General features: G+C 41.0%; 1 protein-coding gene across 2 annotated transcripts; it reads left to right on the forward strand.

The window, feature by feature from the left end:
- Positions 1–17,589, forward strand: ubap2b (ubiquitin associated protein 2b). Of its 2 annotated transcripts, none has more exons than XM_036578595.1 (27): positions 1–117; positions 1,518–1,655; positions 1,805–1,882; positions 1,956–2,066; positions 2,339–2,483; positions 3,281–3,358; positions 4,235–4,289; positions 4,587–4,660; positions 7,167–7,219; positions 7,342–7,412; positions 8,316–8,526; positions 9,226–9,430; positions 9,678–9,919; positions 10,786–10,976; positions 11,133–11,307; positions 11,439–11,478; positions 11,628–11,763; positions 11,866–11,923; positions 12,062–12,245; positions 12,399–12,490; positions 12,655–12,705; positions 13,551–13,632; positions 14,903–15,235; positions 15,389–15,490; positions 15,648–15,709; positions 15,882–16,073; positions 16,909–17,589. In XM_036578595.1, exons 2-27 carry the CDS (start codon positions 1,560–1,562, stop codon positions 16,987–16,989), a joined length of 3,198 nt encoding a protein of 1,065 aa, XP_036434488.1. In that variant the 5' UTR covers positions 1–117; positions 1,518–1,559; the 3' UTR covers positions 16,990–17,589. The 2 variants fall into 2 exon arrangements, with proteins under 2 accessions (XP_036434488.1, XP_036434489.1); XM_036578596.1 differs by having other exon boundaries at positions 12,658–12,705.
- Positions 17,590–26,686: the final 9,097 nt, after the last annotated feature.

A 26,686-nucleotide genomic window follows, 5' to 3' on the forward strand; every position in this document is an offset into this window, starting at 1 on the left:
CCGTAAAGCCTGGGGAGTTTCCTGGTGCTGCATGGTTACTCACCACCACACTCGTGTGTGAGGGCAGCGTGTGCGCTGTGTGCAGATAAAAACATTAACGCTGAGGGAGCGGAGAGGGTACGTTGAGCTTCGGGAAGAAAATGTTCAACAACTTGTTACTTATTTTAATGTTGACCAGTTCTGCTGCCGCATGAGCGAGAAAATACGAGCGGCGATTAGGAGAAATACAGTTCGTCGTAACGTTTGGGGCACCCAGCGGGCGCTGACCGCTGTTTTTCAGCGACTCCGGTCCGCGTTGCTGGCGCAGTTACAGCGTGGTTTTGTTCGCTTTGACTCGGTACGCCAGCGCTAGCGTGTGCGGCTAAGGTAGAACGTGCGGTCGCTAGGTTAGCTGGTACTGTTTGGCTATAAAAAAATTGTTTGTTTTCCCTGCGACATTTTTAACCAGTGTGGATATTTTTCTTGTTCGCCTGAAAATTCAGTCTTTGTTCGAACAGCTCGGACAGTTTTACAGTAATGGAAACTTTTGTGCTAAGTTTGTGTACCGGCTAACATTAGCCAAGCTGCTAGCTTAGCTTAGCCAGCTTAGCTTGTTTTAGCTTCGTCGTCTAGCCAACAGTTGTTGTCGCTGCACTAATGTTAGCTAGCTAGCTTGGGTAAAGTTAGCCGTATTTTTGATGGTCAGCTGTTGATGTCTCAGTTTTAACCTTTTGTGTGGCTTTATTTAACTGCTCGGTTGTCTTTTTTCAACGGTGAATTCGGACTAAAACACTAATACCCCGGAGAAAAGTGGACAGCTAAATTTAGCCAGCGTCAGGCGCTGGTCTTTGTGTCGTTTTCTCCGCTTAGCTAATATTAGATAACGTTATGTAGTGATTTAAAGTATCCGATAAGGTTGGCAGTCGATTTTATCGTCGACTGAGCGCATTTTATATGTAATATAACGCGCACGGAAACTAAATAAAACATTTCTGACATAGTTATTGACAAACCGAAACCAGCATGAGTGGCTCTAATAAAAGTGGGTCTGTGGCCTTAGGCCATTAAAATCTAGTGTAGGCTTGTTGTAGGAGGAGCAGCAAAATGATTTAGTGTGTACATGTTGCTGTGTTTTTGGCCATGACAGCAGTATATGCGTTTTTGCTGGACAGTGCTCTGTTTTTTTTGACAGAGAGAGGGTCTTAGAGTGGGGGCGGTTGGCTGATGGTGTTGGTGTGTGTGTGGGTGGGGGGGGGGTGGGGGTGGGGTAGAGTGTGGTGTAAGCGAACACCAGCCCTTGGCCATGTTTGGACTGCTATATTTAAGCAGCAGTCCAATAGCTTGGCTGATAGTCTTACACTGGGCCAGCAGTGTGACAGCAGACCAGAAGCTTGACTGCTGCCTTTGCACCTGTTGCCTACTTCTATTTACAAAACGTCTTACGCACATTTCTCACATTGTTTTTGTTTTAGAGAGGTGACAGAGAGACTTGACTGATTTTTCATTCTCTTGCTTTCTCTTTTCTTACCCCCTGCTAGACTTTTCTACTTTGTACATACATTATTTTGTATATACTGTTTATGATGACTTCAGTGGTTGCTGATGCTGCCCGAGGCAATCGGGACCGAGTGCAGCCACAGACCACACACACCTCACAGCCACAGAAACAGATTCAGGTGGGTATTGCATGGTGGAAGTCTCCCAAATCCATGAGATGGTTCCAGAAATGGCTGTAGACCAGTAAATGCAGCTTCACTGTGTTTTGCTACTGTTCTTTTAAGCCAAGAAATTGCTTAACACCAATTTGCGTGTTGTGTATTTGTAGGCCACAGCAGAACAGATGCGTCTCGCGCAGATGATTTATGACAAAAATGATGCAGACTTTGAAGGGAAGGTTAAACAGGTGAGTATAATTAATAAAACTCAAACGTTAAAGTCCTTCACGCATCCTTTTCCTAACTGTCCTGTCTGTGTAGCTCATCGAGGTCACAGGCCGAAATCAGGATGAGTGCATGGTGGCCCTTCACGACTGCAACGGGGACGTCAACAGGGCCATCAACTTCCTGTTGGAGGAGGTTACTGCCAAGGTAAATGCCACAGGCTTGCTGTCTGTTGAGGTTTATTAGGTTTGGCTGGTTTATGACATAATGTTTTCTGGTTAATTTTGTTAGGAAAGCTATTCTAAGAAATCTCTATTGAATTGAATGTAATAGTTCTATCGTTGGCCTGAAAGTTCATGACGTCTTTCACAAGCTTTGACCTGTAGGAAGTGTAAGCGTACGCAGGGAGCTGTAAAACTATAACCATGTTATGATGAATTGTAATATATAATGCTTTATTCGTTGCTGTGTTTATTTAGGACTCATGGGAGACTGTGGGGAAGAAGAAGAGTGTGGGGAAAGAAGGGGTGACAGCAGAAAACAGAGAAAGGAGGGCCGACAGGGAGGGGAGAGGCCGCGGGGGGCCAAACAGACGTGGCCGTGGAGCCCCTCGAGTCCAGGAAGGTGTGTGTTGTTAAAGACAGGAATGTTTTATGTGTTTTTTTCTCTCCAAATGTGCACACAAAGAAAACACAAACGTTTGTTTATTATGTAGAGGCTGGCATAAAAACTGACCAGTACCTGATTTATTTGGTTAAGTTAGGGGTTTTTGGGCTTCTATGATTTAACTTATTACTGGGGCTGGGGCCAATTATCAATTTATTGTTATTTACTGATGCTCTAAAATATTAATTTTTCATATTTATAGTCAAATGTTTGTCATGTTTTTGTTTTGTTTTTTCCCCCCTCACAGTCTGTTATGTACAGAAAAAAAGGCAACTGTGATTTTAACACACATTTTTTTAAAATAATATTACAGTTTTGATTACTCAGTGTAAAATAAGAAAAATAGATTCATTGTGTAATAAAAATATCATTTTTGTATCATTTATCATATCGTCCAAGCCTTATTTACTGGTTGACCTATAGAGGAATCACTGACAGTTGCATAGTTTATGCTGTACGTTTTTATTTTTTGTTTGAAACATGTCCTTTTAATGCTCCACTTTCAGTTTCATTTAGCGTAAGATGCAGTACCAGCTCTTGTGTCTCAGTATTATCTGTGGTTCTACATTGCATGTTCAGTAAGCGACATATATTTAAAATTACTAGATAATACCCATTTCTTTCTTTTTTTTATTCCGAACTACAAAGGCTATTTTATGAATACCTGATAATGTAAAGGTAATCATCTGCTTCTGCACTGGTAGTGTATGATTGTCTTGAGTACCTGAGTTTCAATTAAAAAATTCTCTCTATAGGTCGCTCAGAGGAGAATGGGTTTGACTCCACTCCAGGAGAAAGAGGAGGGGAGCGTGGGCGTAGAGGAAGAGGGAGAGGTCAGCATCCCACACACACACACACACACACACACGTGTACACGTATGTACATACATAATGGCCCACCTGATAAATTCACAAAACTGTTTAGTCCAGTGTGTGTCTTGTTCAAGCCTATTCTGAATTGCCTTAGCAAATCTGACCTAATTACAGATAAAAACAAATTATAGAAAAACAGCGCTTATTTTTGTACAAGCATTGGAGTAAGTGCCCAGAAATCCACCAGAGGAGTTTAGAACACAGGAAGGCTCTCAGGTAGAATCCGGCAGTTGGTGCCCTGAGTTGTAGAAAGGGGCTGGTTGCTATGCTACTATTTGCGTTGCTCTGCAACTCTGTTTAGTAGGCCACTGGATAGGTTCTTAGATAGATAGCCTGACCCTTTTGACGCTTTTGATTGCGCTCGTTTAAAACTTTGTTAAAACAAAAACCTTTTCGAAATAGTTTAGTTTTCAAACAGTTGCCGCTTGCAAGCTTCTGGCATGTACAAAATACAGTGCAATAGCCATTAGCGCTCTATCTTGGCACTGCAGATATTTCACTGTAGTATAGTTGCACATTGCAAACATTTAAAAACATTTTTCAGCTTCTGTGAACGCACACTCACTGCTTCAGGTTGTGGATAATGTCTGTGTTGTTACCTCTGTGACAGTGGCGCAAGTTGCGTGAAAAAACGTAACAAAGCATTGGAAATGGATCATTGATGGAAATGACCAATTCTGATCCTTTGGTTTTAATAAAGACACTCACTACAGTGATTACCATGTTTTTCAGTTTAGCCAGTAATATTTTGAGTATATTTTGAGATGTTCAAGCACATCATAAAACAGTAAATACCTGTGTTTGGTAAGATTAGAGTAAACTTTATCTGTGTGTAGGAGGCAGAGGGAGAGGCAGAGGAGCCGGTGTGAATAGCTTCTCTCAGGGAATGGGGTGAGTATGAAGATTTCTTCTTGTTTTGTTAAAGCTGGTACTTCCACTTCACACCTCCTTTAGCTCCTCAGGCTCAGCTTTTTCCAGCAGCTGCAGAACTTTCCCCAGCAGACCTGAAATGAGGCCTTGGACCAGTTTTTGTCTTAGTGCCAGTGTTTGTACAGGCCACATGTCTCAAAATAAAATGGACTGATTATGGACCAGCCTCAGCATTGATGTACTAATAGATGCAGGTATATGGATAAGTGAAAGTGCTTCTAGATCAGACCATTTTATGTCTTTCTCTTTGATGTCCAGGACATTTAACCCTGCTGATTACGCTGGCTCTACTGAACAAGGAGAGGCAGTCACTGACACTACTGATGCTGCAGGTACATTATCCTCTCCCTTCAGTATGGACTGTTTTATTGCCTGTGATTTAGAAAAGACCACTTTTTAAAAAAAATAAAAAAGTTCTGTTAAGTTCTCATTCAAAGGAATTAAAGAGTGACTGACACAATTTCTGGCCCAGTATGACAACCAGTAATTAAAAGGGAGTTACACTGATTTTTCTAAATTCCTACATAATTATAGTCAGAATATTTTCAAAACTTACTGACTCTCATTTCTATACAGTAGTGATGGGAACCAGGGGTTGTGATGTGAACAGTGCACATATAGGCTTTTTATTAACTATTCAAAATAGGGATGCATCTATCAATTTTTTAAGACAGAGTACAAGGACATATTTTGTAGTGCTCTCCGATACCATGCGGAGTACCCTATTTAGAATGAAGTAGTTGTTAGTGTAAATTAATGCAGTGTACAATTAAATCATAAAAAATTAGCTGATTTTAAATGAAGTCCTTTAGCTAGTTGAGCTATGTTAGCTACTGTGGATCAAGCAGCGCTGCAGTCGAGAAGAAAGGGTTTTGTTCCATGTCAGAAAAGTGCTTCTGTACTGCTGTAAGTAAAGTATGTTTCATATTTTTGGTCCTCATCTTTTTCTTACATCAGTAGTCTTTGAAGCACAGTGACAGCAGGAATCACATCCGAGGCTAATCCAAAGAGTTCACTTATGGAGTTCTACATCTGAAGTATTGCAGCTCACTTTATAAAAACAGTTTAAAAGAAGTAATGTTTATACCTCACAATTCAATTCAGTGAAACAGAGTAAAGTAGACATGAAATTTGGTAGCAGATGTCAACTTTTTTCACTTCCATTTTGCTTTGCGTCTCCATCCATATTTTGAAAGCAGTTGTGATTGTGTGTGTTTGAAAATGGGCTAAAATCACGCAGTGTATTCCTGGCAGGAATATACCAAGGTGGAATGTTTACAGTGACCACTTTGTGTCCAGCCGCCATGGAGTCAGAGCCTCCTTCACTGCCAGCTTGAGTCGTATGTTCAATAGCGTGGCAGTGTACACTTAGGCCACACGTTATCAGTGGGTATTGGGATGTCGGTATCAGTGAGTTCAATGAAGTGCAAGTAAATGAGCGCAGCATTGGCCTAATACCCAGTGCCCGATACCAGTATCGGTATTGATGCATCCCTAATCCAAAATAATCAATAAACCGACACATGTCAACTGAGCTTTTAGATGTACTGTGTTTTAATGGTAATATAGTGGTAAATTAGAAAATGTTTTCCTTGAGCACTATTTTCTCTGCACTATTTAGGCAAAAACTTTATAGCAAAACTATCATTACACAGTGTATGACATCAGGCAGTGTATTTATAATCGTTCCATGTAATAACTTTGTGCAGGGCCCTTTGAACGCTTTAACCTCTTCAGACTGTCTGGTTCTTGTTGCTACTGAACAATTGTGACACTAGAATGGAGCATTTCACATCGAACCACTCCTAATTACTTAATTATGCAGAAATCACTTTATTGTGGCCATTATCGAGTTCATAAACAAGATTATTTAAGTATAATTCATTATTTAAAGGTTTATTGGTTTTTATAGATATTTTAAATTGTTCAGTATACCTTTTATTTCAAGCCATTCACAACAGTAGGTGATTTAAAATGAGAATTTCACAAAAAAGTGGGGAGTGGAAAAACATCAAAATGATAAATGCAAAAATGAAAAAGCATCCCAAAAATTTAAGCTGAGCACATCTTTAGTCAGTCATTTTGCCACAGCGTATTTAGGACAAATCTGAACATGAAGATTAAAGACCAGTAGGTTTAGCTGATTCATATTGAATGTAAGATGTCATCTCTGTAAATCTGTACAAATTCATTTAATACCAAACATTGGAATACCTCACTAATACCTCGCTTAGGACTCATCAGTCCTAAAGGAGATTTCTCTCTTGTTGAGCTTTGACCACTGTTACGTTTGCCATAGAACCTGAACTTGGCGTCGTATTTAGTAAGACCGTTAACTACGAAAACACTTTGGGCCAGTTTCCCGGATGTGGATTATGCCTAGTCTTAGGGTTTAATTGTAGTGCCCATGGTGAATCATCGTTGGAACATTTGTTTTAGTCTAGTATTAGTTTAGTATAATCTGTTTCTGTAGAACCCATATGAACTGTAATTTGTAGGTTAAAAATACTAAATATCCATTAAATAAGGGTTTATGACAAATGTGAACGTTACATTACGGGAAATTGGGAGCGGCTCACACAGACTGTGCTGGGGTCTAGAAAAAGGGAAATTCCTACCACTGGTGACTACATATGCTTCTATACTTGTGCGTAAGAGCTAAAAATATGTTGCAAAATTATTGGTTGTTATTAGTTTCAACATCAGGCTGTTGTAGGTTTTCCCCTTACTGGTCCACCGACACCCTGTATATCCCTACTAGCAGTACATTTGTTTTGCTCTAAAGAACATGGTGGTTTTGTTTGATAAGTATCTCACATGTCACTCTCTGCATATTAGGAGCTTTGAGAAACAATCTGGAAGACTGGGCTGCAGAAGACTGGAATGAAGATGTAAGTGGCTGCTTCTTGGCTTTTTTTTGTGTGCCCATTAAAACTAGTGTGGGGGGGGTGTGCAGTTTTTTGTTTAGACTGTACTTTATTAGCTTTATTGACTGACTTTTCCCCCCTCACAGCTTACTGAGACCAAAGTGTTCACTGCCTCCTTTGCACTTGCATCAGAGAATCACACACCATCTGGAAAGGGGTAAGAGTGCCGCTCTTTTTATTACAGCTGTGAAATCATTACTAAAGGCCCAGTCACGTTTGAAAGAAAAAAATAATGAGCAGAATTGCATTAGTTTCGGTGGAATTGCCTGCAAGGAGTGATTTTTTGCCTCGCTGGTGTCTTGGGCAAATAAATTCTGAGTGTGAACCTTTGCATCGAGTCAAGGTTGGTGAACTTTGAAACATGAATTAGTGTTTTTGATCAATAGCAAACCTGCCAAAACATCAAAAACCGACCTTGAAATGGCAGAACAGAATATCTAAGATGGAAATGCTAATTTAACCGGTGTTTATTTGCAAAACTTTTAAACAAATGAGACTGCATGACATGCATTCACTTGAGAAACTATATTATGTTTATCATTTTACTCTTAGACTGCTTAGCCAGCTTGCTAACTGTGATCTGCAGTATTAGCTCCCTGGCTAACCACAGCTGCACACAAATCACTCCATTGCTGCCAACCATGTCAGTTATCTGTATATTTTTCCTAGAGATCAGTGTGTAGCGCACTACACTTGCCAGAACATCTACAATAATATCACGTTTGTGTGTTACTGTTTATCATTTAAGCTGGCTTGATACTGCACCAAAATTAATGTTTTTGTTTTTTTTAATCCCCCAATCTTTTGGACCAGCCTTGGCCATGACCATTTCACACTGTGACACAAACAGCAAATTTTTTGTGTGTTTGTGGTTTAAGACCTTTAGCTTTAGATGCTATTCAAAAGTAAACAATTTTCACTTGCGAAGTGTCTAAAGATTTTTTAATTTAAAATTGAGTTTTTAAAGTTTTTTTTTAATTGTAAGAAACTGAGTTAGAAATCGATTGTCTCAGCTGTCGATCTTATTTTTTTTTTTTTAAATGTGTTTGTTGTCCCACAGGGTGGATCTGAGTTCTCTGTTGCCTAAAGCAACAGAGGTGGACTCCGAGTTGGCCGAGTTGGAGCCGACGTCTCCGGAGCCGCTCACACAGAGCCTGGTGTTCACCAACTCTCAGCAGCACACTGGCCGCACACACACACATAGCTATGCCTCAGCTGCTGCCAACAGCTATGCCTCTGCTGCCGCTGGCACTTATGCTCATGCCGCATCGGTGAGAACATACACGCACAAAAGGTTCTGTTGATTTAAGCTCTTCTGGGTAACTGATACTGTTTACTTTATTGTTCATTTTATGGCCGGATGCTGGTTTTTGATCTTTTCTTAATAGTAGCATTTCTGCATAAGTTCCATATACATAAGTTTATGCAGTTTGTCTTTCTGTGATGTATTGAGGTGGGAGGAGTGATGCTAAATAGATAAAGAGAATATTTACTGCACTCTGATGGATTTGATGATAAAATTTTGTTCATGAATTAGACCAAGCTCACTTATTACTGGTTTTCTGAGGTTATTTTGATTCATACTGAAACGTAATATTTAGGATGTCGTACAGTGGAGAATTATATTTCTACCTTAACCAAACACAGCTTGTTTTCTGAATCATAGCTGTCTTGTCACAAAATTGAAAGCTTTACAGTGCTGTTGTTCCAGTTAACCAGTTAACTGCACAGTGCACAGGCAGGAACAGCTGGTTCATCCTGTATCTGTTTCCTGGTTAAAAAAAAAAATAATCTAAATATTAGCTAATGTTAGCTTAGATGTTATACCCAGGATGTTGTCAAGTGATTTTGACTTTACATAAAAAAAATCTAAAAAACAAGAATTACTCTGATTTGTTCTTTAACTGCCCTCAGTCTTCTTTTTAGGTCCTCCTATTTAATGGTTTTTTTTTGTGTCCCTTTTACTTCAGTCCTTGGGATCCAGAGTGCCCCAACCTGATGTACAGAAAGCTGAGCCAATCAGCATCCCCCGAATCACCCCTCTGTCCAGTCAGACACCAGTTGCTATGAGCAACGGCAGCCCTACTGGAGAATCCAGTGCTCCTACCCTACCTGCACCTGCGCCCCTGGCTTTAAGTGAGCCCAAGCTGGAGATTCCTGTTACAATGAGTCACTGTAAGTTGCAGCCTAAACATTTTGAGACATGCAGTATTCAGAGCACAGTCACAGTCTTATTTTGTGAATCACTCTGAGACAATGGCACGCACAGCTGGCTTGAGCGCAAACAAATATTAGAGTAACTAACATTTGAGTAATATTAGAGTCACACTGCATGAAAATACAATGTAATATAACTGCAGTTTCAATGCACATGTCTCACTCTGTATTGAACACTCACTCCTCTTTTCTGTACTCTCTGCAGTGGATTTGAAGGCCCAGCCTGACCCCTCTCCCATTCTGAGTCAACTGACCCAACACCAAAACCCCACACTCCAGTCGGACCTGCCGGCTCAGGGCCGAGATCCTTCCCCTCCGCTACCCCCTTGCAACATCCCTTCCCCTGCACTTAAAACCCTGGGTGAAGCCAGCGCACTCACCACGGCAGAACCCCCTCAGCCTAAACACGTCAGACCACAGAGGCGCAGGCTGCCCCCTCCCTCCAAGGTAAAGACCTAAAGCTGCAGTCACAGTAGGAATTTGCAGTTAGCGAAATGGCTGTGAAAAGTCTGGACTGGAAGATCGGTGAGAGAAAAAACACAGCAGCACTTGGACAAGCAGCTCACATAGCAGTTACCAAGTTGGCTAACTAAGCTACCATAAACAGTAAAAATGTTTAGTTGTACAATCTACACAGTCTCTCGACTGACTGCAGTGCACTATGACTGCATATCCTGGCCTCTCTTGTATGTGTGTTTTTTAAAGCCAGTATAGAAGAAATGCTGAAGTGGTTCTTCTTATGACACTGCTAATATTTGCGCTTCTTCTGTTTTTCTCTACCAAGCCTCAAACCTTTAGAGGCAGCACAAAGCAGTAGCACTATTAGTCCAAGATGGAAATTGGCATGTCTCAGAAGTTCAACAATGCTGAGCTTAACATGAAGTTTCACGCAAGCAGTTCATTAGCTTCGGAAGTCACACAAAACCTCTTATGCTGAATTTCATTAAAATCAATGCACTTTCACTTATGAAATTTCTCTAGCAGAATGCTAGCGTGACTAGGCCTTAATGCTGCTGCTGGCATCTTTTTGCTGTACACTTTACTCTGAAAGCTGTATAAGGCCTTGTATAAGGCATAAAGAAACTGCCTGGTACTGCAGTAGAACTGACGAGGCATTTGCAGATTCTTGATTCGTGCACTTAGTTTGGTATTTGCGGTAGTTTATTGTCTTAGAAATGTATGTATGTAATATTTTGTAAAACCCTTCCTGTATTATTAAATACTGCTGAAAATGTTGGAGTTTAATAGTAGTTCAGGTTTATGGCTGGGGAAAAAATACTCTTGTTTATTGATTGCATGTACTGGTTTGCCAGATCCCTTCTTTGGCAGTGGAGATGCCAGGATCTGCTGATGTGTCTGGACTGAATGTGCAGTTTGGTGCCCTGGATTTTGCTTCAGAGCCTGCTGTGGAGAGCCCCAGCCAATCAGACGCAAGCAGTCAGGAAAATGCACCTACAGCTCAACAAACCCAGAGCAGCTTGTATTCCAAACCCAGCACTGTCAGGTAAGGGCTATGAATAGTTTTAGACATTTGATTGTAATTTGTTAGATTTTATTTTTGTGCCAGCTAACAGTCGAAAGAGGGACAAGTATCTAGATTCTTCACTTGATCATTAACCAGTCAAAAACGTAGCTTTAGTCTTTTCTCTTGTCTCTTCAGCGAGCCGTCAGGTGGTCTTCCACCAGCTTTGCCCACAGTAGCAATGGAGCCCAGATATCCTTCGCCTTCTCTGGGCTTACCCACCGCTACGGCACCTGCTTCCTCCAAGTCCTCCAGGGCAGAACCCTCCAGCCTGCACAAAGACTCCCCCACCACCTCTTCCACGCCTCTCACTGTAAGGCCAGCAGCATGGCTGCTTGTCATAATATGCCTTTTTTTTACCTTGTTCGCAGCAACAGTTGTTGCTAGCAGTTGCTGAATATGATTTATAGAATGTCAATGTAAAGATTTTCCATATGCCTGCAGAATGGATTCACTGAAGTACGACCCTCTAGTACACAAGATGGTATGTCATTGGTGTTGAATACCTCCTTATTTATAATCAGTCCATAAAAAAACTTAAACAGATACTTTTTCACGTCACTTATTCATGTTTAAATTCATACAAAATCACAAGTGCTTTTAAAGTTCATATAAATTCTTGTCTCTTTGTAGTTGTCCCTTCAAGCACTCCTCAGTCTGTGTCCACAATTCTGTCCTCTGAGAACAGCATGGCCTCTTCAACCTTACCATCGTCCTCAACGTCTGCACCAGCGCCTGCTCCCAGCACCGCTCTTCCCTCCCTCAGCAGGTATAGTCATATTAAGCCATTATTTCACGAAAGTAGTATATATGGGTCCAACTGACTGTCATTTATTCCTGTTTTTTATGTCTCTTCTCTTTCTCTTATCAGTCATGTGAGCAGTGGAACTACATTAGGCTCTGCTGCCCCCACAGGCTCTACCCTCAGCGTAAGTACTTCTCTCCGTCTTTTTTCTGCTATCTTTCTCTCTCTTTTTATTCTCCTGGACAGCTTTAACTAAGGCTTTTATCACCTTTCAGAAGGTTGTGAACTTTAGACATACTGAAAGTAATAGTCTTTTCCTCAGTCTCAGATGGCCAGTGATGTCAGTGGAAGTCCCTCAGCTTTCTCTTCTGGATCAGTGGTCAGCTCAGCAAGCTCTGTGGTCAGCTCCAATGGCCTAAGCACTGGCGCGCCAGGCCTCAACACCAACGGCCCCTCAGCTCCCTCCACTAGTCGCTCTGCACCGCTACAGACCACCACCACCTCTGGTGTGCCACTAAAACATTTCTGTAAACCTCATTTGAATGTCTTAAATTTGGCCCTCTTTGAAAGCTTGTACCAAATCAGTGGTTGATATTGATATACTCTCCAATAGTTTTCTCATAAGTGCTGAGTGTGGTGTTTTCTGTTCTGCTGCTCAGGTAAGGCCCCACCCAATCTCGCTCAAGGAGTACCTCCCCTGTTGGCTAATCAGTACATCATGGGGCCAGGAGGACTGCTCCCTGCATACCCTGTAAGTCTAGTTTTTGGGTCATGGTTTATGCTCAGATTTGAATAGTCTAAACACATCTTTTGTATGTAAGAATTTTTTGCTATTATTTAATTGTTGTCATAGTCACTTGCACTGTGGTGGACTGAAGGAGAATTTAGTTTCTTACCCATTTATGTTCCTTAAAGCAGATCTATGGCTATGAAGACCTACAGATGATGCAGTCGCGTCTGCCCATGGTGCGTACATACATCCCCACATCCCCCTACCTGAAGTGGGTGCGGGCATCTATACTTGCAGTAGGGAGAGAGTACAAAGGTGTCTGTGTGAAACAGAGGGCTACTATAAGAAACAAATCTGTTACGGAGGAAAAAAAAATAGAGATCTCTTTCTTGTAGCAGCATCAATTTGTCCCACCCCTTTGTCTGCTGCATTATCATAGACATGTTTTGTTAAGGGTTGGAGGGAAAAATTTATACAGAATATTGCAATATTTTTAAAATGTGTATTTTACCATGTATTTCTTTTATTTAAAATGAAATAAGATGCTGCAGTTTCAGTTGAGAAGTTTTTGTCAGTGGAGTCATAGGAACAGTCAAATATAGTAGTGGGTAAGACGCTGGCCTCAGCACAATGCAGAGAGAGGTTGTCACATTTAGTCAGGAATCGGAAAAACACAAGTGTAATATATCAGTAAGACACTCCAGACATTTCATTTGCCACTGTAAATCACTTTGGACGAAAAGTGTACAAAGTGAAAATGTCATTTAGATAAAACAAAGTTTCCCTTTAGAGGAATAATTCTCAGTCAAAATCTGCAAGTCACAATATATTGTAATGTCATACGCAATACTTGGATCAAAATCTTTAAATATTGCAATAGAATTGCATCGTGGTTCAAGTATTGTAATATTGCATTGTGGGGCGTGTAGCGATTTCCACCCCTAATGCTAGTGTGTTGTGGTGTTTAGGCTGTTCTCAAGTTCCTGTTTGGTTTTAAGATGTATTGCTGTGCTTTGTGTATTAGTTCATCAGTTCTTCTGCAGCACTTGGCTTTTCTTTCTGACTACTGTTCTATCTGCAGGATTATTATGGGATGACAACCTTCCCTGGCACCACTGCCCTTGCTGCCAGAGATGGCGGATTAGCAAACAACCCGTACTCAGGTAACCATGCTGTTCATCTGGGTTTTTCTTTAGTCACTGGAGTCAAGCTGATACTGTACAGTGCCTCTGTAGCGATGATCCTTTGTGTCCCAAATGGAGTCTTTCTGTAGTGTACTCTTGCTCTTACTGGACAGTGATTGGATTGGTTTTGCTGCCAGTACTGACACTTAATTGCACTGATGACATGAAGCAATTTCTGACATGTTCAAGTGCTAGTGATTGGCACATACATGTGCACCAGTTGATAAAATTAACTAAAGCAGCAACACGTCTGTGGTGTGGGTTGACAAGCAAACGGTATAAATGCTCATGGCAAAATTTGCAACGGCAGTATTTTGAGGGGTGGCAATAGTAGTGGATGATATTCCAGTTAGAATTAGGTTTTAATTTTGCTGCAAATAAGCCAGATAACACAACATACGTACAGTGCAAAACGCACGAATGGGAGCCCTTTTACGCTACCTGAATGGTTGAGCCAGACTTCTCCGTAATCTCCCACTGTGTAGTCAGTTACAGTTTGAGTTTACGTTGGTGTAGGTTTTTGTTGAGGGAGTGATTAGAACCATATATGTAAGGAATTTTCAGCCTTTTGGAGTAACAATAGCTTTTAGCCTGTGTTTAGCCTTTAGCACAGCAGTGTGTTCAATAGCTCTGCCTGTGTTGTGCCTCAGTTAGCTGCATCAGATATTGTGTGGTGTTTGTTTTTTTTTTGTTTTGTTCTTCTTTTTTTCAATAAACCAAAGTTAAATATGTAAAGTAAAATAAAATGTGTATAAGTGGGTATTTTTAAATGTCAAAACTGAAAGGCTTGATAGGTAGTGTTAGTATTGGTACTAGGCGGATATTTGCAGATATCGGCACCATATAAAGTGGTGTCTGTGCATCCCTACTTGTTGCGTTATGCAGCCAACTGTTATCCTTGGCATGATTCAATGACATAAGGCACTGTAATTTCCATTTAGTGCTATACTACAAAATTCAAGCACTAAATGCTAATGTGCATGGTATATAAAGTAAGAATACGGTGCATAGTGCCCAAATTGGAAACAGAATGTCAGTATATACAGGGCAGGGTCATGTCCAGGTGATGCTTGGGAGCCATTGCTTTAAGGGGTTTTCTTTTTGTCAGTTTTCTGTTAACCCAGTTACTGTCATCAAAACTGCTGTTGACACATTTTCTGCTTTTGGCCTTTTATTGGCTTCTGTGGTCAGTGGATAATTTATAATCTCTGACCCTTTGTCTCTCTGTTTTACCTCGTGTGTCCTAAAGGTGAACCTACCAAATTTGCCCGTGGTGAAGCGGCCTCTCCGGCACCCACCACCAGCCTCTCCTCGGTCGCCCCGTCCCAGTCAGAGCCAGGCACGGTTCCTCCCCAAACACAGGCCCCACAGAACCCTAGCCAGGCCTTTCTGAACCCGCCTCTGCCCCCTGGCTACGGCTACAGTAGTCTGCCCTACTATGCCGCCGTTCCGGGTGTGCCCAGTGCCTTCCAGTACGGCCCCACTGTTTTCATGCCCCCTGCCTCGGCAAAGCAGCATGGCCTGGGACCCTCTGGCCAATACCAGCACCAAGCCGGCTATGGTCAGCACGCCTATGCTTCAGGTCAGCCTCCATTGCTTGGGACTGGTTCAACACTGCAAATCAAGGCTTGTCTTAGATTCTGTGGTGTTGCAGTCATTTATATCTGAACGTTATAGCCGAAAGTTGATCACAAGCTGCTTTGAAAACTTTTCTCCCTTTTTCATGTGAGTGCAGGTTTTGATGACCTGTCTCAGGCTCATGCAGGAGCAGATTATGGCAAAGGATATGGAGGCAGCTCCCAGTCACAGGCCAAGCCAAGCAACAGCACAGGGAAAGGTAACACAAACTGTCCCTTGTATTACTTCCATCAAAACAACTAAAACCTGAGAACATCATATTCATGTTGTGCAATTCAGTCATCCCTAGTATAGATGAACTGAAATATGAGCAGTAGAAACATAAGCACCGCTGATTTATGCCTGTCTCTCCACAGCACCTGGATTATCAGGTTCTGCCAGCTCTGATCTTAGTGCGACAGTGTACAGCAAGGCCCAGGTAAGTCAAGCACTTTCTCCTTTCAGTACAGCTTTTAAATGGTAACTGAATGTCAGAGTCTGTAAATAAAGTCCTAATTAGCAATGATTGTCCATTACCATGGCTCAAGAGACCAAGAGGATAAACCTGTTTTAATTCTATTGGGTTTGTACATCCTTTCTCTCTGCTCCAGTCATTTGATAAGCAGGGTTTCCCAACGGCCACCCCAGCAACATTCAGCCTGCCGTCTGCTCTGGGAGGCACAGGCCCCCTGAACCCTGGTGGAGCCCCCGGCTACGCACCAGCACCCTTCCTTCACATCCTGCCCCCCCATCAGCAGCCCCACTCTCAGCTGCTGCACCACCATATGGCCCAGGACACACAGGTACAAAGAAATACCCTTGGGGGGGGATGTGCTTTTACAGTATCTCAGACGCTTAATGGAGGAGCCCTGTCTAGAGATATGGCTGTTTTACTGTATGTTCTGTATTGACAGGTTTGAGTCAGCACTTTTGACTTTGTTTGTTTGTTTTTGATGTCAAAAAATGATAACATGGCAAAATCATTTTTTCACAGAGCAGTCATTTCTTCAACTTCAGTTCTAGTCTTGTGGTGCCAATGTGATTTTGTAATGAGAATTCATGACTGGGGACAACTTGTTGAACTGCGGTAAAATGCACTCCAAACATGGCTACGCCCTTCCGAAACCTGCCGCAAAATTCCTCTAGTTTTTGCTCTGTAACGTCTGGAGTAATTGACAGTGAAAGAAAACAAGTTAGCTGGTGAAATGCTATATGTTTAATTGAAAACGTTTAATTTGATATTGTTAGAAATTGCACACTCAGTTTGTTCCTATCCTAATAAGTCTACGTTCTCATCCACATTTAGCCCAAAAGTTCTCATGAATGTCCCCAGATGATCTCATCAGATCTCATGTCTGGCCCAATGATACTAATTAGTCATAATTATGTCCACTTCTTCCTCAAACAAAAAAATTGTACAGATTGAGTTAAGAATCTTTTGACAGAATTTTTCTTTGTTGAGATAAGTGAGAAAATTATCTTTTTTTTTATCATGGTTGTGACTGAAGTGTTAAAGTTAAATTTGTAGTGAAAGATGAGAACTCAAATTTGCAGATAATGGTCTTTTTTGCAGTGGGCTGACAGTGTAATGTTAACCTCAGAAGTGTAAGATAAGTGTTTTTATTTTTTTCTCTGCAGGGCCAGCGCAGTCAGTCCAGCAGCATGCAGAAAAGCCAGGGCAAGTCCAACTACAGTAGCTCCCCCTATTGGGCCAACTGATCAGAAACTGGAAATGATGTGAACAGTCCAATTCTCAACTTCAGTCCTACAGCTGGCCTGAAACACACACACACACATACACAGTCTCTCCCTACCCTCCCCACCCCCTCTAAAGTTTTCCTCTGCTTATTTCTTTTGTTCGTTTTTTTTGTTTTTTCTTCTCCTCCTTCAAATTCGTTTTTTTTTCATGTAAAATATTAATGTAAGTATTTATATATACTGTAAATGTTAAAGCCGAAAATTAATTGTGGTCGCTCCATTTTATTTTTCTGAAGGACGTTTTGCTTTTGTTTACTTTTTAAGAACTGCAAAGATGTAGCGAAAAGGAAAACTTTTGAGGGAGATGGGGGGAAAGAAAAGACGTTGCTGCGAGAGTTTGAGGAGGAGGGCAAAAGATGAGGGGGATTTCGGGAGAGGTTAATTTTAAGGAAATTAAAGCATTAAATGCTTGTTGTTACATGGTGGGCTTTGCCACAGTTAAAGGGAAACAATATTCTCCTTTATGCTGGCTCCAAAGTTGTTCTTGCCATCGCAAAAAGAAACCCACAAGTTTTATATTGAACTCCTGTTGCCCTCTAAATAAAGGTTCTGAGCTATTCACTCCTTTGGTGCGTTACTTTGTCTCTCAGATTTGTTTTGAGTAACTGGATGTTTCCATATTTGTTTCTGTTGGATTCAAACATTACAAATAATGCCTAATGCAAAAAGCAAAATTTATCCTTTATTGTATATTACTGTAAAAGCACTGTTAACTCTGAGCCACTGGTACCCAATTCCAAAATCTTGTTAGTTTAAAGATGTACAAACCTTAATTCCAAAAAAAACTTGGGACCGTATGTGAATTGCTAAAAACCAGAAACAGTAATTTGTAAATCCACTTTGACCTGTATTTAGTGTTTCACTGTCAACTTAATTTGTTTCTTTGTTTTTTTGTTTGTTTTAATTTTTTGAAAGTATATGTTCTTTTTTTAAGTGACGCTGGCAACAAAGCGGTTTAAGAGTAGGAACGTTGGGAAATTGTGTTGCATTTATGCTTGGGTATAAAAGGAGCTTCCAACAAAGGCTTTAGATCTTTTTGAGCAATGTGTTGAGGCTCCCCACTTTGCCAAAAAATGTCAGTGAATAATCCAGCACTTTAAGAACAACATTCCTCAACAAGCAATGCCAAGGCCTTTAGGTATTTCAGCCCCTTTATCAAAAGGTAGAGGGAAATCTCAGTGTGTAAACGTTTAGTGTCTATTGACAATCAACAAATGCAAGGTAGAACTGTACTAGGCACAAAAGGAGCCATATCGCCATCCAGAATGCCACTGACTTCTCTGGGCTTAAGCTCATCTAAAATGGACTGATGCACAGAGGAGATGTGTTGTGGTCTGACAAGTCAACATTTTAGACATGTTGATGGAAATAATGGACACTGTTCTCTGTGCCACAGAAGAAAAGGACCATCCTGATTGTAAATAGTGTCTTTCATTGTATGGCATAAATGAAACATGCTTTCAAAACTGTATCAACGGCTGTCTTCAGCCTCCGAATGATCGTTATGTGATGTTAAAAGAAAGGGTTTTGTAACAGTGTTAAACATGCTCCTGTCCCAACTATTTTGGATAGTGTTGTGGGCATCAAATTTGCAATGAGAGTATTATGGCATTGGCACAGACATGGAAAAGGCCAGGATTCTGCTGCAAGTAGTGCTATTTTATTGGAACACCAGCAGAAAGGCACATGCATACAGCCAAGCTTGTAAAGGAGGTCACTGCTAGGCATAGCTCTCCCCTTCATGGCGACCACCAATCACACAAAATAACTCTCAACATGGCAACAATAAAACACAAGCAGCATGCACACACATCTCAAACCAACAAACATTAACAACATTAAAGTCCCTTTTTACAGGGAGTGTTTGCTTCCTAGGGGGCCCCTTTGCATGGCCATGCCTCCCGAGCTTCAGAGGCAGTGCGCACAGTCCCAGCCAGCACAAATGGTGCACAGCAAGCACCCCCTGGTCTTCGCCTGGGTTGCGTCCTTGTCGCTGCAACAACAGCAGTTCTCTCAGCTGCTCTCTGCTTTCCCTGCCATCCACCACTCCATCGATGCTGCTGAGGGGGCACTCATGCTCACTGGAGCCCCGATCCTCTGCCTCGCCTCTGCCACTGGTAATGGACCTGAGCGGGACCCTAGTTGCCGTCCAGCCATCTAATGTGCCTCTCATGGTGTGTGTGAGCACGCCAGTTCACAGTAGGCCCCGGCTTGTAGCACTGTCCAGCACAGTGTCCTCTCTTTTTAGCAATGCTGGTTCACCAACTGCTCCACTGCTTGCCGTGGCATATCCTCTATCATTAAACTTTACCATGCTGAGCTTCGCCATGCCGCCTTTCAAACTTTTGCTGGGCTCTGTGTTTCTTGTCGTCCACCTTGAAGTTCTTCGAGGCACTGTTTCACTTCAGACCGCTGAGGGGCACAATCCTACTTCTGACACCAGTGTGCCTTTGGCACAGATGCAGACACGAGAGAGGCCATGATTCTGCTATGAGTAGTGCTCTTTTATTAAAACACCAACAGAAAGGCACACGCATACAGTCAAACCTGTGGCGGAGGTCACCACTAGCCTTGGCTCTCCCTTCCATGGTAACCACTAACTCACACAATAACACAAGCTGTACGCACACACATCTCAAACCAACAGAACAGCAACATTAATAACATTAAAGTCCTTCACATGGCCTTTTGTGATGACCACGCCTCCCGAGCTTTGGAGGCTGCACAAGTCAGTTGTGGGACACCACAGTATATTTACAAATAAACTCCAAACATCAAAGATCAAATTATCTTGTTTTTGTACTGATTTCAATTTAATACAGGTTGAACAGTATTTACAACTCACTGATGTCTGTTTTTTTTTTAAATAATTATCATCACTTGTAGTCTCAGCTTTTTCAGATTGATTGTAGAATGTTGAGTTTCAGTGATACTCGTAATGTTGTGAATGTTGGATAAATGGAGATGAATCAGTCGTCTATTACACTTATGGTTTCATCAGTTTGCACCCATCTGACACATGTGTGTCCAAACTGGACAGACTCACCTATAATTAGTAGAAACAACTCAAAGTTATCAAATTGGTCTTTTACAGTATTTCACCTGCATTTAACTACTTACAGATTGTTCCTTAACTTACTTATTTAGCGTACTGCTTTCCTCTGCATAGCAGCCTTACTAAAACTTTGATTTTACCGCATATACGATTATTATTGACAGTAAAGTAAATAAAGCAAGTTCTAACTAGATCATTTACAGGCATTTCCTTTACATTAATTTACTTTAATTTAAACGACATGCAGAAAAGAGTGCACCATAAGAAGGGCATTGGCACTTTAATTTGTATTTAAACCCACCTAATTTACATGGTTGTGTCTGATACAGCACCTCCGCTTCATCTTTCAGCAGCAGTTGTGTTCATGACCACTAGAGGGGGCCAATGCTTCAGTCTAATTCAAAGTAAATGAGATTTAATGAGGAAGCGCCTCCAAAGGCCTCTTGGTAAGCTGTAGTTATACCATTCTCTTATACAGTATAGTTACACTATTCTCTTGACAGAAACTGTTTTTTCCTTTTTTTTGCAGCTGTGGTTCTAAATTACTATCGAAAGTGCTTAAAGGCTTAAACTCCACCGATTTTTCAAAAATTCAACATAATTAAATGGTTAAGATGTAAACAAAGAGATTTAGAGTGGTTTGGTGTAAAATGCTCCATTCTAGAGAAACTTTGTGAATCAGATCTGTTTACAGTGCTAGTGATAGGAACCAGATGTCTGAAGAGTTTAATGCCTCTAAAATCTTCCTCACAGAAAGTTATCACATGAAATGGTTAGATATTATATGCTGCTTGGTATCTGACACATTGTTTTCTGACAGTTTTGTGATAAGATTTTGGCTTAAAATGTATTTTAATCCATTCATGGTGGAGGAATACATACAGGGCGCTGGAAGGCAAAACAGTACCTAAAGAAAACATATTTTTTTTAGATGTATGACTATTTTACCATCATCAGCATTACATATAAAAACGTAGAAGGCACATGTGGCTTCACTGGTGGTTTTGAATAGTTAATAAAATGCCTATATTTGTGTTGTAGACCTTGTGGTTCCTATCACCACCACTGTAAAGAAGTCTAAGTTTCTCTACAGTGGACCATTCCATGTCAAAACACTCTAAATGACTTTGTTTACATCTCAAGGACTGAATTATATACTTTTTTAATTGTGAAAAAGTGGTGGAATTCTCCTTTGACAATGTAACATGGCTTGTTAGAACGCACCATGAAATATATCCGTCCTTGATGCATTAGGCTGCCAAAATTGCAGGACATGTTTTCAGATTTGACATTAAGAGCAAACTAACCTACAGCCTGCAAACAAACTAGCTTGCAACAGAGTTCATTGATGTTTCAGCTTTTATGCTTGCGTGACCCTTTGTACCATCACTTTCTGTTTGCTTGTGCTAAACACACACGCAACCATTCCAAGTCGTCAGAGCGAGTCTTTCTCCCCAAAGGCTCTGAATCCACCTCTGTCCGTTTGTACAGCAGCGCTTTAATCTCATCTGCTGTTCTTATGCTCTTGCGACTCCAGCTGAGCTCAGTGCTAATCAGTGTTTGTGTGAAGTCTGTGTTTGTGTTCTCTCACCGAGCATCTTTGTCACCTCCTCATGAGCACGGCTCCCATTCGGGGTGAGGAAGCAACTCCATCAACTCTGGGCTCACACAAAGCTTTTGTAATATTCAGGGGTGGATTTAGTGATTATGGGGCTCTGGGTAAAAGACAGGAATCGGGCCCCTGGATACATCTTAAATGTCGCCAACATATCATATATATCCCATTTTAAGGTTGTTACATGAATATTATAAAACTATTTCTTAGTCGAACTTACTACATTATCTTATAACTTATTTCTAGTTTTTTTTATTACCTACATAATTTTATAAAGTGAAATTACCTGCCAATATAGTGAGATCATTTGGTACAGAATAACAGTAGTAAAATCATGTTTTATATTGAACTCCTATTGAAGTGAAGTCATAAGTAATTCCGGGAAGGAAGTAACATAATCATTACATTTTAAGAGAAGTTATTAATGATTGACGGATTAGGTTTTGTGACTAAGTACTCCAACAACTGCTATCTATATTAAGAATAAAGTCCAAGTGAATATTGCGTAAAATGTTTAAAAAATGTGCGCATGATACTAAACGCGAGTGTTACATTAAACATCCAGTAGCTTGAATGAAAAATATAAGATATAGATTTATTAAAACACGACAAAACGACGCTGATCAGACCCATTTGAGAACTGTGAGGGCGCGGCTGATTGATAGCTCTCTGTCCAACACTCTTAGCCCGCTCCACCACTCATACAGAACTGAAATCATTAGCCTTTATGTGATGGTAACTGGATGAAAAAAGTCCCGGATGAACAGATGTGCAGACAGACAGACGGGTGAACGAACAATGTGGGTGTATGGACAAGCAAATGAACAGGTGAGAAGCAGCTAATGTTCAACTGACCATTTATTGGTCAGTTGAACATTATTCAAAGGGTTTACTTGGTACATGTTTACTGTTTGCCTGCAAGAACAACATTAACCTAATTGGAAAGAAAATACAGATTTTGGTGGGTCTTTAACGCTAGCATTATGTATTCTTTGCTGAGCCTGTCCAGCACTCCAGCTGAAAAAAAACAAACAAAGAAAACAGTTAGCTTTGGGAGTGTAGTGACAAACTTCTGCTATCTTCCCTTTTTTGCATATTTCTGCTGCACTTGAATAACTTTGCTTTCTTCCTCTTAGGAAATCACACCTCTTCTCCAAAATGTACATTATCAGTTTATTGTCTCGTTTATTCAAAACAATAAGGGGGTGGTGAAGCGAGGGGTTCATGGAAAATTTCTGAAAAGAATTGCTACAATCACAACAGCTAAATTTTAAATGTGTGTGTATATCTGTATGTGTGGGAGTAGGTTATTTAACAAAGACACACACGGTTCGTCTAATTTGTATTTTCATGGGGCCACTGGCTCATGGAGGACCTAGGCAGCTGCCTAGTGCAAAGACCACCCTTGGTAATATTAGATACTGGCCTCAGCCTCAACTCTTCTTATCCACAATACACTGCTCTCCAGCCTGAATGACTATAAGCAGAACTGCTGCTCATATCCCAAACAAGTAGATTACCCTGTAATAGCAATGCCAAAACCCCTAAGCTATCTATTGACTTTATGCCAGTTTTCATATTCTAGGGCTGCCTACATGAACACTATGTTCTATGCTAGACTTCACAGGCTATTTTAATAAAAGTGGAAGACTTCATTGTTGTTGCCAGAGGGGAGTGCATATTGGTTAATAGATGTGAAGCACTTCATAAACCACTCAACCTCTCACTAACCCTCACAATTAAACTACAATCTCTCCAGAGAGAGATGCTATTAGCATTCAAGTAAGTTAGTTTTTGTGTGCATCATTGAAAGGGAGGATACTGGCATTAACTAAAACTAAAACTTTTCCAAAATCTTCTTGTTATTTTACAGTAAATATGTTTTGGGCAGTAAATTGGTTCACACACAGATTTGTAGTGAGAAGTCCTGCCACTCAGTAATGTGTTCAACAATGGGCTCCCCAGAGCGAGTCCAAAATGAATGGGTTCCTATGCAACTTTTGTGCAAAATCATAAATTTTAAACGCGTAAACGTTTTTTATAGAGAAAAATGCCCTCATTTTCTGCAAACAGAAAAGCATCTTTAAACAGTGCTTTTGAACTAAAGTTACAGGAAGAAAATTGAAATTATGCCTTACCTAACTTACAAGTCAAAGAGAGCAAACCTCTTCGCTCAGCTCAGCGGCCAGTAGCACTTAGTAGCAGTAACGCTAAGCAATTGGCACTCATAAAGCTAGTGTCCTACTGCTTAAAACCTGTTTACTGTAGAAAAACGGAAATATACAGCTGTTTTCTTTCCTTTTTTAATGGAATACATTCTACTTTCTAAAATTAGAAGAAGTTCCCACAAATGGCTAAAAACATGTTTTAAAAAATGTTTAATTTTTCATTTTTAGCGGTTTTGCTCTATTCACCCCTATTCACTGAGGACTCGCTCGTGGGTGCCCTCTGGCATTTTGCAGTCATGTTTTTGAAATGACAGAGAAATAGGAAGAAATAGTAGATGACCAGGCTCCGTCAGGAAAAGGCTGCCGTGGTGCCAGCATACCAATGAAATTAGACCTCTAAAGTTGTCATTCTGTAATTGCCATCATGCCCATATTAGCAACTCCAGAGCTGTGTCCGAAACAGTGCCCTATTCATTACATAGTGCCCTAGTTTGAGGTGCCGCCATATTGTAGTGCTTTCCAAAAACATGTGGATTACCCAGTGCACTCAAACAATCCTGCAATGCACCACAGTATGTATTGTACAACCAGTGCACTCTAGGGGATAGGGTATACTCATAACGCACCGCATTGTTTGTAAGTAATGAGCAAACCCAGATAACGTTAGCATCCGAAATCATTTACTACCATCACAAATTCCTTATAATAGTGTTCTATATACTGATCCAGAGATTTGACTGATTAGTCACTGCATTCTCTGAATTATGAGGTCATTAAGGAGCCAAAATATGACTATTGCTACATGCAAGCTAACACTGCTGCGCACCAAACTGACATCATAAGATTGTCAACCTCGCCAAAATACCACACATAGCATTATTTGTATTTTGACTGTTAAAATTGTAATTCAGAGGATCCAGTGACACTCGAGGAAAAATGTACATGAGACAAAATTTATCAGCTTTGGGGCATTTTAGTTTAAGCACTGGGTGCAATAGTGGTGATTTTCGAAAATGCCATTCATTGCACACAGTAAACCAGTTTAGACCTGGAATTTCTTACATGGCAATGACCCACGACTTTGGGGAGAGATTTTGCAGATTATTAAAACTAAAAAAGGCCTGAAGATGCATTGTACCTACCTAATTTTTTTGTTGTATAATACTGGGTGCACTCAACAATGAGAACTTTGGTATCCATGGTTCCCAAAAAATTTAACATCCGGTTGATGGCAAAAGTTGGGAAAACTAAACTCCTGACGGAACGATCTGCTGACTGTTGAGGTACGCTACCATTACCGTTTGGTAGTGGCAGAATTTTCTGCCGTTGCTACATAGAAACCAATGGAATATCCATCAAACATAATCATAATGTAAACAGAGCATTAGAAAGTCCTACAACTGGAAAGCGTTTCAAAATATTACTGCAGTGCTGAAACATTTAATGCTTTTTTGTATTGAGAATAAGAGAACATATTTCTGTAAGAAAAAAAAATATGTACAAATTACAATTTTGCACAAACTATCTATGGGCCCTTATTTAATTTGGACTATCTTTGCCCTTCAATGAACCCAGAAGAGTTTACTCAGTGGCAGCTCTCCCTACTAGAAATGTTCTTCCCAGGATCTTTCGAATACACGTATATTTGCAATCTCAGATGGTGTTTATGAAGGAAAGTGGCCTGAAACAAACCACATACGTACATGGATGCAGGGAACATTGGATTCTACTGCTTTTACAGTTCAGCAGCTGTTTAAACCAAATGCTCATTCAATCAGATCTTTAGCTTGGTTGTGGAGATGACCACAGACAAAAAAGGACCAGGGATGCAATGTAAGAGTGGTGCTTTGCATCAGTGACACTGTGTGTCCATTCTACAGACTGCTAGCAAAGTAAAAACAAGGACGAGGCTACAATGAACAACCAGGACCAGGCTTAACTGCTAGGCCTTATAAGCACTCCTACTTATGTGCTGGTGGTGAAATGTCTCCGTGGCCCCTTTTTAGCTTGTGTTTGTTGGGGATTCCAGTCATCACCTGCCAGTATCGTCAGCCGCTGCGGTACAGTGAGGGCCACAGAGCCGCCATTGTGTCAGCGCCGGGTGTTTTCCTACTGCCCGTCTCTCTCACACATACAGGTCAATGGGAACAGCCTGTGTGATGTCTAAATAAAGCTACAGTCGATTAGACGAGAAGGGGGCCTCCCTTTGAAAGGATCTTCCCCCGCACTTCGGATGCCAGATGCACTGCGGCAGAAATCTCAGCGCAGAGGACATATCAAGTCATCAGAACATTTCGAAACTGAATCTTGCAAGATGCCAGCTTGGTCCCCATTGTTATCATTAATCTTGTTTGGTGTGGCAAGCGAATGAATGGGTGCAGTTGGAGACATTAGCCACAGTCCCCTCTCGTTCGGTGGTCCGGGACATGTTAAGCGGAGGGTTCCGATGATCTTTCGTTATGTTTGTTCTCAGTTCTTATGATGAATGAACACCAAATTGCTGCTATTCATCCTCCACCACCACCCCTAGATCTTTGACGTTGTGTTGAGCTGCAGTAGGAATGCATGCTGGAATGCAAGTGAGGGGGCATGTTGTCACTGTTAACCATTCTCAGATACTTTGGACAAAGACAGACACTTTAAGAGGGGGGTGTATTTGGCTCTCAGGGGTAAAGGCTGATGGCTGTCACGCAGAATTTGCCCCTATACCCCCCCCAAAGGAGTGAAACGGTGCGCTGAATGGGATTGCTCGCTCCCTCCGTGAGCTGGATAGTTGATTTCACTCCACAATCTCTGCATGTTTTCTTTTTCTTTTTTTTC

Source organism: Colossoma macropomum, unplaced genomic scaffold (assembly GCF_904425465.1).
Source record: "Colossoma macropomum unplaced genomic scaffold, Colossoma_macropomum, whole genome shotgun sequence".
Taxonomy (NCBI): domain Eukaryota; kingdom Metazoa; phylum Chordata; class Actinopteri; order Characiformes; family Serrasalmidae; genus Colossoma; species Colossoma macropomum.